This window comes from Paroedura picta, chromosome 1 (genome assembly GCF_049243985.1).
Source record: "Paroedura picta isolate Pp20150507F chromosome 1, Ppicta_v3.0, whole genome shotgun sequence".
Taxonomy (NCBI): Eukaryota; Metazoa; Chordata; class Lepidosauria; order Squamata; family Gekkonidae; genus Paroedura; species Paroedura picta.
In genome coordinates, this window is record NC_135369.1 from 118001824 (window position 1) to 118012053 (window position 10230).

Consider the following 10230-nt stretch of genomic DNA (forward strand, 5'->3'; position numbering starts at 1 on the left):
TCTTGCACTGCAGTTTGATCCTGAGTCTCCCAGATCCGAGTCTCACACTCATAACCATTACACCAGAGGGCAATTACTGTTACACCAAAAAAAGTAATCCTAGGGAGTCGTTTTGACTATGAATTCTACATTGGTGGAATAAAAGGGAGCACCATCATCAGTTTCTCTTCAGGCACCAAAAAAATAAACTGTTCTTGTGGCACCTTGAAGTCTAATGACTTTTGTAGATTTGAACCCACTTCATCAGATAGTTTAACAATGTGCTGTGTGTGTGTATATATATATATATACACACATACATACATACACACATACATACATACATACATACACACACACACCCTTTAGTTCTCACAAAATAATTGCTGTTTTCTCCAGAAATGTGTTCAAAGCAGTAGGAAGTCTCCCATTGAGCCAATCAGTACACTGGAGGAGATAATTTGAAAATTATCAGGAAGTTCCTACTCTAACAATGCTAAATATGTCTCCTCCAATGCCCCCTGCAGGACATATTTTATATTCTGTTCAATTATGCATATTGCAGATCTTGCATATTCCAACAAGCTTAATCTTACACACCAAACCCAGACTCAAAGGATATTGTTGAAGGTGCTACATTAGGTGCTGTGCTTAGCATTGATCATGCAATCATTGCTGAAAATGTGCTGTTTTCCAATTACTTGGATGGCATGTGAGAACATTGTTGTCATGGTCTTGAATGTGGAAAAGTGTGCAAAGAGTATTGTTGTCCATGTAAATTTTCTGTGTAAGGTACATGCCTTTTTAAGGCATATTGTTACACCCTCTCTGTGCCATGAGACAATTTACCAGAGTGGTTCCCTTTGTAAAAAAAAAGAAAAAAGAAAAAGATCACTGGAGACTTATGGTGTTTTTAATAGTAGTTGCTTTATTTATAGATAAGCAAGAAAAGCACAGATGGGAGGCAGCAGATCTGCTACTCACATTGTATCCCCAGAAGAAGAGTGAAATAGAGACCCTGCACCTCATTGTGCTATCTTTCTGCCTCCTCTTGGGGTGTGTGGAGGTGTATGACTTGGGCTGGCCCTAGAGAAGAAGGCATCTTCCCCAAGCCCTTAAGGGCTTCTTAAGCAGCTGTTAAGAGGGAACAACCTACACTTTGTAGGAAACACTACCATTCCTTTTGTCATGTAGGATAGATAGTCATAGTGACCAGAATCCAAGCAAACTTCAGTGTGCTTTCAGTAGCAGAGTGGGAGCTGCTGCATTTTTATTTTTCTCAAGCTATTCTGGTAACCGCTGAAGAAAATCAGCAATTTTTACACTGTACGGAAAGGCATCTTCTAACTTGTATGATGCTTCATTTGATGGCTGTTTGTAGAAAACTACAGGGCTTGCTGATTTCAGTAAGGCCCCTGTCATTTCCTCCATCATTCAAACACTGAATTAAACTGAGGGCCCATGAAGAATTGGAAGGGGGAGTAGATGATGGAGAAATTTGGCTCTGACTCAGATCTTCCCCTCCAAGGTGTTTGCGACCTTAGCAGGCCACTCTCAATTGCCCACAACATTCCATGTCTCCTGGAAGATAATGAGGATGCTTAGCCCTCATCAGGGCAGTCTTTCATGTTGAACATTTGCAAGCATCTGTCTGCATGCTGTGGTAGTACTTTATTTAGATTTCTATACTGCCCATTTCTTTGCAGCTCTGGGCGGTTTACACAAAACATTATAACTTACATTATACAGACTATAACATCAAAACAACTTTCAATAAAACATCAAAAGATTACAAAACCACAATTATAATATAATAACAATTAACAGTAACTTTGGGAGAGTCATGGGCAGGTGTCTGGGGGGACCAGCAGGTGTTCTGAGTCGGTCGGCCTCAAGCAAATGCCTGGTGGAAGAGCTCCCTCTTGCAGGCCCTGCAGAACAGTGGAAGTTTGGGCAGGGCTCTGATCTCCTCAGGGAGCTCGTTTCACCAGGTGGGGGCCAGGACCGAGAAGGCTCTGGCCCTTGTTGAGGTCCGATGTGCTTCTCTGGGGCCAGGGATCCGCAGGAGGCTGTTTGTCTAACCCCAAACTTGGGCAGTATAAGGAATATACATAATGTTACTTTATGTTGACTTATAACATAGGCCCATCAAAGTATCCCCTGTGTTGCAGCAAGAGGCTCTCTGGTGCCCTAGTGGAGGTCTTTTAAATTACTTACCAGTTCATTCATTTAGTGGGAGGAGTTTGGGATTGAGATTGAGACCAAGCAGATGCTCTACCACCCAGGGGGGCATTTGTATCCCTCCCTCCTTCCCATGTACAAGGGGATAATGGGACTGTGCAGTCCACTCCCAGGGTATAAGCTGTTAGAAACTATACTCCTTTCTTAATTGAAAGAGTCTTTAGGAAGCATTTAATTAGAGGGAACTCTTTCCAACTTGTCCCCATGTGCTGATTATGATCTTCAGGTTGCCATCTACTGCTCTTCCTCCACTAAAGAGACCCCTCTTGCTACCAGTCAGAACTGTTGCCTTTTCTACTGTAGTTCCAAATTTATGGAATGGGTCCCTGAGGAGGTCCTGGGGGACAGTGTAACATCTCTAGAAATAAGTAGGAGCCACTGCAAGGTCATTTGTTAGCATCTTTATTAGTGTATAGATAGGCTGTTTTGGAGGGTGAGGGAGTATAGAGAGTTTATTTTGGGGTTTTGTATGTTTTGATGTCTTATTTGTTATGTGATTTGTAAACTGCACAGAGCCATAAGGAAATATGAGATAAACATATTTTTAATAAATAGGAGAGGATTAGAGGTTGAGTGTCCATAAAGTCTAATAATACCTTTCCCAAACCTTAAGGTCTGAAGATGTGTATCATGAGACAGACATCAGTCAGTCCTAATTCTTTCCTCCTCCCTGCCCCCCAAATTGCTATAGACTGATACTGGCTTGATTGAGCCAAATTCTTCTCTTCCATCTTTTTTGTTTGTATTGGTCTTCACTGAAGCTTACTAGCCTTATAATCTCATGTACTGAAGCTGGGCCTTGTCAAGCCTTGCTCACATAAAATTCTGAATCAGTCTGCTTTGTCTTTTTTGTGTTCTTACATAAAATCCTTTGTAACATTCAGGCTTTAAAAAACACATTTTATTTGAAAGGTTTGACAGTAACTGCTGTGAAGGACTCTGGAGAATGGAATCTGGAAGCAGGGGCCCTGGTGCTTGCTGATGGAGGTCTTTGTTGTATTGACGAATTTAACAGCATCAAGGAACATGACAGAACTAGCATTCATGAGGCAATGGAACAACAAACCATCAGTGTAGCTAAGGCAGGGTAAGTATCTTTCAGAATGAGTGATGAATTAGCATCTGCAGCCTATTTTTGATCTCTTCATCCCACTGTGCAGAGGCTATTTTTTTCTCGCTTGTCAAAGCTACAGATAACTGGGTGAGACTTCTAAGTAAAAAGAGAAGGCATATAATTTTGCAGAAGAGGGCTGGGTGGTGCTGCCTGCAGGTGACACAACTTGTCCGAGTGAAACTGTTCCTACAGTGTCTCTGTGCCATGCTTGTTTAGAAATGCACAGTAGGAAGACTGTAAGCAAAGCCAATTAATTAAAAACAAAAATATGCAAAATCAAGCCATTGCACTTAAGCAGCAAAATAAAAACCAGCACTAGCTGTAAGCCATCTGTTGTCCCTCCCCCCCCCCAACTCCCCGAGTTTTTGATTACCACAAATAACTGTGTGTGCCTGGAGATTTACACATTATTTGACTAAGTATTCTGTCTGTACACTTTTAATTTATTCGGTTACAATATTTATACCACACACTTCACTTGGCTCAAATTTTTAAAGCTGCAGATTAGAACCAAATGAAACCTCTCAAACACCTCTGGTTTGTTCCTGTTTTAAAAACAGGTCTGGCAGACTTTTGAAATAATACAAAGTCTGACCAAGCTCATTTAGTGAAGACTGCCACAAAGACTGGGCCTTCCTTCAGACTGCCTTCAGCTCTGGGGAAAATACCCGTCAATCTGCAGCCTGATAAGGAAGGATGACCAGAAAGGGAAGGGAATGCTGAACAGTCCCATAATGAATCCTGTTCTGCTCCACATCCAAGAGCCCAAGTGTGTTGTTTGCATTCAACCACCATCACTGTGACAAGGTTTCCACTGGGGTAAGGGCTGGCATCCTCAGATGTTTGCCAAAGCCAAAGCAAGGCTAGCTGCAGACATCATTGCCCATCTTCTGTCTCTGGAAAGTAATAGCAGCTGTGCCATTGGGACCCCCAAAGGGATTGGGCACTTCTGCCTCCTTAGATGCGCACATGGTATGTTTTTTCCTCTTCCACACCCTGCTGTTCAGCAGAGAAGGCTGGGTCCTGCTGCTCTTTCTGTTGCTACACCTGTGCCTCCTCTGGGCAACAGAGTGAGTAGCCAGAGCAGAATCTGCCTGCTTGCCATTTCTTCTCTTCCTCACCTGAGCAAATACACAGGCAAGTACCCTGGTGTCTAGAGTAGCTGTCTGTCACCCCCTTGTGGATTCACATCAACTTGCCTGCACAAGCAGCTAACAGCTTCTGAAGAGAAAGAACAGGCACGTAAGTGTCATCACTGCTCTTAGGCATCCCTGCTGCTCTTTTGTTCATTCACTGGACAGACAAGCAACAGTCACTTCCCGTGCCTCTGGGCAGCAGCAATGACCAAAGACATGCTAACAGGATAGGTCCTCTTGGGAGGGGTTGGACCCTCTTCCCTGATTGCCCTGGCAGATGTGTTTTCCCTCTTTGTCTCCAAGCAAAGTGCATGTAGCAGCAGTGGCTGCTTGTCTCTATCTGCTTCCTGAGCTTTCACCCCCGAGGAGAGCAGTAGCAGCCATCTTCAGGTGACAAATTGCTGAGGTCCCCAAAACCTGGCCACTGCATAAACCAGTAATTCTCTAGCTATTTATTGGGACCCGGAAGTTCATAATGACTTTCTAGCAGGTGGACCTCTGCCAGGAGGCAGAAGTTAAAATGGAGAGGGCTGTGAGAGAAGGCTCTTGGGGGCTTGTTTGCAAATTTGGGTTTGCCGGTGCACATATGTAAAAAATGCCCATGAAATACTGTATATGAATAAAAACTGAAAATGGGGGGGGGGATATAAACCTGATCAGTTTTAATTAATGCATTGTTATTGCATTTTACATTGGGGAAGGTGAAATTAGCATGAGGAGTGACTTTGCAAGTGAGTCCCCCAAAACAAAGTAACTGTAGAAGTGTATGCCACTTTGAAAAGTTTGAGAACCACTGGCATGCTATGTTTTATCAATGAATACCAGCCACTTTTAGATCTGCACCTGGAGGTGGGGTAGATTCTTTTGACTGACTATTTACTTCTTTCAGCCTCATCCTCTTCCCACCATGCAGCATTGCACTGATGATGAAACCTCTGTCAACAGGGAAAGAATAAGAAGTATTTGTTTTATTCAAACACCTGAATGACATGCGCAAACTGCATAAATGGGAACAAATAATATTACTTGACTTGATGCTTACATCTTCCTTGTACTGAAATAAGATTAGACATGAGAACAGCCTGGAACTATTTTCAGTAAAAATGGCAAACTGCTTTTCGTCAGAAGAGCCTAGAAACAGTGTGTGTGTGTAGTTGAGGGAATGTGAGACCCTTCTTCCATTCCAAGTATGTGCATCTGAGACTTCATCCTTTCATTCCCATATTTAGAAATCTTTAAGGCATTACAGGGAGGGGGGATGCTAGTATTGATGTCTTTTTTCAATTTCTGTTGTTACTGGCTAAGAGTCAAAATACTTTCCCCCTTGTCACATATTACAAGTATGAAAGGAAAGATTCTTGGTGCTGTACTTATTGCTTCTCGATACATGAGGTAAGAGCTAAGATGGCGCCAAGTGAGCTGGAAATAGATCACTTATAAGTCAGATTTAGAACAGGTGTCTAGATAGCTGTATCAAAAGGGTTGTGCTGTGTCTACTTAAAGCTCTGAAAACAAACTCTCAGTTCAAGGTCACATGAATAAAGGAAGGCAAAAAATGTTGCACTGTGTCAAGTCTCACAGACACTCCTCTTGTGAGCAGAGCTCTGTTGTACAGTTCCTATTGTGTATGTAAATGTGTGAGCCCATCTGCATATTTTGAATTAGAGCATGAAAGGAAGGGTGCAATCTCACCATGCATCCGATAGGTAGCTATCCAGCATATGTATATGTGAATGTCAATCAGTGATATGAGTGATAAAGGCACTCAGCCTGCACATGCCTTTGTGGGACAAGCACACACATATTATTAATGTGCTAGTTCAATTTACCAACTTTTTGTCTAAAAACAAAGAAAGAAACCTCCTATTGGACCTTTGCATATGAACCTGGTAGACTGGTGTACAGATAAAATTTGTGTTGCTTAGCAAACAATTTTATCGAAAAGCAGCTGAATGTGACTCCCTAATACAAACACGGTTCCCTTTCTCTGCCTTCATTGGTGGTCCTCAACATACAGACATATCACGCTGTGCATAATTTTTCCTTCAATGGTCACCTATCAGCCTATGTGCAATTTATGATGTTCTTCAGGAAACATTAACATGAAAGTCATGCTGCCATGAAGTTAACAAGTTCAGCAAAATTGAGTTTATGGGTCATATGGAATTCATTGTAGACCTTCTCTCTTCAGCTTAGTATGCAAACTGAACACAAGGACCACTATACTGGCAGCAACCAATCCAAAGGGCCAGTATGACCCCAACGAATCTGTCTCCGTGAACATTGCACTTGGCAGCCCTCTTCTTAGCAGGTTTGACCTTGTTTTGGTATTGCTGGATACAAGAAATGAAGAATGGGATCGCATAATTTCTTCTTTCATATTGGAAAATAAAGGTAAAGTACACTGAAAAGGCTCTGTATTGTGATGTTCAAAATAGACTTCTATATGTTATTCAGAACTGAATAATAAAATGAAGAGAGTCCATTTTGAAACAGCCAACCAAACTAGTTTTCATATTAAATGCTATTTGTGCAATTATTATTGTAAACTGAAATTTGGTTTAAAAACTAATTAACCCTTTTCTGTTCATTGGAATTAGAATGCCAAGATTACACTGAATGTACTGTGATTATCAACTTAGATAGAGCCAGGCTTAAACTACATTTTCCCAAGCTGAAGCAGCTCCTAAGGCAGATAGTTGCCCCATTTTAGAGCTGCAGATAACAGTTTGGTTCTTAGACTGGATTAAAACTGCATAGGATTGTACTGCTAACCTCTGAGTATTAAAATGTGGAATTCACTGCTAGAGGATGCAGTGATGGCCACAGGCATAGACAACTTCCACAGAAGATTCACGAAGGATAAGCCTTCTAGTAGCTACTAGCCATGGTGACTAAGGGACACCTCCATGTTCAGAGACAGTCAACCTCAGAATCCCGGTGCTAGGAGGCAATATCAGAGGAAGGCCTCTGTGCCCTGCTGTATGTAGGGATGGGTACAACCATGAACCCATATGAATCAGGAGGCTAGTTTGTGACCCCTTCTTTCTGCTCCCTGCTGCTTTAAAAAAAAGCAGAAATCAACGGTTTAAATAGCTCCAGGTCATTTAAACCATTGCTTTCTGCTCCACACAGAAAGCAGTGATTTAAATGGCTTGGAGCTGAACCCAAGAAAGCCCATTGTGGAAGTAGCCTGTCCCTATGTTTCAGCTGTTTCTAGTTTAAACAGCTGACATCCTGGGAGTAGCCTGTTCTTGCTGTTCAGATGTTTTGTCAGCTTTCTTGGGGAGGAGAAAGCTGGGGTTTAACCCCCTAATTTTTGCTCCCTACATACCTCTACAAGCTGCATTAAAAGTTTGTGAAGGTTCATGACTGGGCTTCATGAACCACAAATTAGCCAAAATTCATCATGAACAAAGATTTGCAAGGCAGTTTGTGCCCATCACTATTGGTTGGGCCTCCAGAGCAACTAGCTGGCCACTGTGTGAGACTAGGATGCTGCCTTACATAGATCACTGGTGTGATCCAGCGGGGCTCTTCTTATGTTCTCACAGCATCGCATGAAACCAGGTTTGCGATAGTTTGTGAAACTAGGATTCATTTCACAGATGGTCACCCAAATCCTGCTTTTCCCCAACAAGTGTTTTCATTATCTTTTCTCTGTTGCCTAGGAGGGCTTTACTGGGGAACAAGCCAGGATTAAGTTGGGATGTCTGCATTTCTTCATCATAAAAAGTTATAGTTAAGACTAAATGGTATTATTAACCATGGTTAGCTGTAACTTTTTTAATGTGTAATAATTTAGACATACTAACTTAATCTAGGTTTGTTCCATGGTGATCATGATTTCATATCCTAATTTAGTGGATCCCAACTAAACACAGTTAGTGGAGTAGCCTGAATTCAGACAGTTATTTTAATTGAACCACAGTTTTGTATGATGTTTGGACTGAGACAGTGAAAATATATGTGCTTCTCAATGTAGCTTTTTAAAAACACTTTTCTACAGGTTGTCCAAGTGTGTCAGAAAAGCTGTGGTCAATGGAAAAAATGAAGACCTACTTCTGCCTCATAAAGAACCTCCAACCAGTGTTGTCTGACAAAAGCAACCTCATTCTTGTCCGCTATTACCAGATGCAGCGGCAAAGCGATTGCAGAAACGCTGCCCGAACTACCATCCGCCTATTGGAGAGTTTAATACGATTAGCTGAAGGTGAGACCTTGGTCATTTTTTCCCATTCCTTTTCCAATAATTATATTGTGTGAAATATATTATTAAAGATTTATGGAAACGTTGTGGCCAACAGGCCCTTCATATTAGACTGTATCAAATACAATTTTAATACAACTGAAACCCACTTTGAATATTTTATTGAGATGACAGAAAAAATGCTTATGTGTGATGACACCCCATATTCCAGGTATAATGTAAATATCCTTGATATGTATTTGTGCACTGTGTCTGTGCCAGCATTGCTGTACAATGCTGTGCATTGCCAGCATTGCAAGACCACACTGACCGGCATATGTATGAATGGCCGCAAAGACCAAGAAATTTTTAATGCCAGTCACATAAAACACCAACTTAGGCAAGTACTTTTCTTTGGAAATGAGAACACGAAGAGGAAGAGGAGAGGAAAGCAAGGAAGATGCTAGAATCTGCATTTGTACATCATGTAAAATACAGCAGTGCAAATGCTCCGTGAGACCCAAGCCACAGCATTTAATTTTGCTTCTAAACAGGTCCAAGATCCTTCAAGAAGATGTGGAAGTCCCCAAGTTGCCATGTTATACCAAATGAGTGATTCTTTGCCATGCTGTCTGAACAAGATGGTACACCATCAGTCTAGAAAATGTTATCTGTGTATCCAACTGTTACCACCCATGGCAAACTATTGTCAGTTCCTCTGAATAGCTGCTGTTTTTCTGCTGTCCCTCTATTTTTCTGCATTCTTATACTTAAGAATGCTAAAGATTTGGGGATTGGGTTTTTTCTCCCAAACTAATTAAAACAATTGTTGTTAGAATAGCGCTATCTTGAGCATTCCGAGTAGGTAACACAGGTTATTCAATTTTCTTCTTCAATTTTATTGATTTGTTATTTAATTTTGAACATTTTATTAGCTCATGCCCGATTGATGTTTAGAGATATTGTGACTGTGGAAGACTCAGTAACTGTGGTTTCAGTGATGGAGTCCTCTATGCAAGTAAGTAATAATCCTGTGTAGCACAAGTAAGCACTAGAAGGAAGACTATAAGGGGGCCATGGCCACAATCTTGAGAATTCTGTGAGTGATATGCCCAGTTCTTGTACATTTGAGCCTATAAAGCAGTTATCCTGCTCTGGACCCATTATGCACGGGGGTCGCATCTTCCCCCTCCACGTTTTCCATGTGACCCGAAATCGCCGTTTCGGCGGCCGTGCATAATGGGCCCTGGGCCCACTCATGACCTTGCATGGAAAACATTTTCATATGTAGCAGTAATTCCTTTTCCTTAAGTGGCTTTGTAGGTCATTATTGGGTAAAAAGTATATAATGCTAGCTGTGTCCTAGGAGCTCTGCAGAAATGACATGATCAATACTGGAATGTGGTTAGTTAAACAGTAAAAACTGGATAGGATCATTGGAGTCAGAAATTTGGATAGAGATCAGGAATTGATGGCCACTAGCATGGAAGAGCAAGTTAAGGCTAGGATAATTCTGGAAATGTGTTTTTATAAAGTCATTTTTTTCAGGAACCAAGTCTTCTGAAAAGTGG

The 10230-nt window shown here is 41.5% G+C and overlaps 1 protein-coding gene across 5 annotated transcripts in view; it reads left to right on the top strand.

Moving 5' to 3' along the window:
* MCM9 (minichromosome maintenance 9 homologous recombination repair factor) overlaps window positions 1-10230 on the top strand; it is a 42261-nt gene that overhangs the window by 27642 nt on the left and 4389 nt on the right. For 4 of the 5 annotated variants that reach the window (XM_077300950.1, XM_077300968.1, XM_077300959.1 and 1 more), the window contains 4 exons: window positions 3133-3307; window positions 6662-6864; window positions 8480-8683; window positions 9595-9677. In XM_077300950.1, the coding sequence (XP_077157065.1) occupies window positions 3133-3307; window positions 6662-6864; window positions 8480-8683; window positions 9595-9677 (665 nt within the window). The remainder of the gene's footprint in view (window positions 1-3132; window positions 3308-6661; window positions 6865-8479; window positions 8684-9594; window positions 9678-10230) is intronic. The other variant, XM_077300986.1, reaches the window with a different exon arrangement.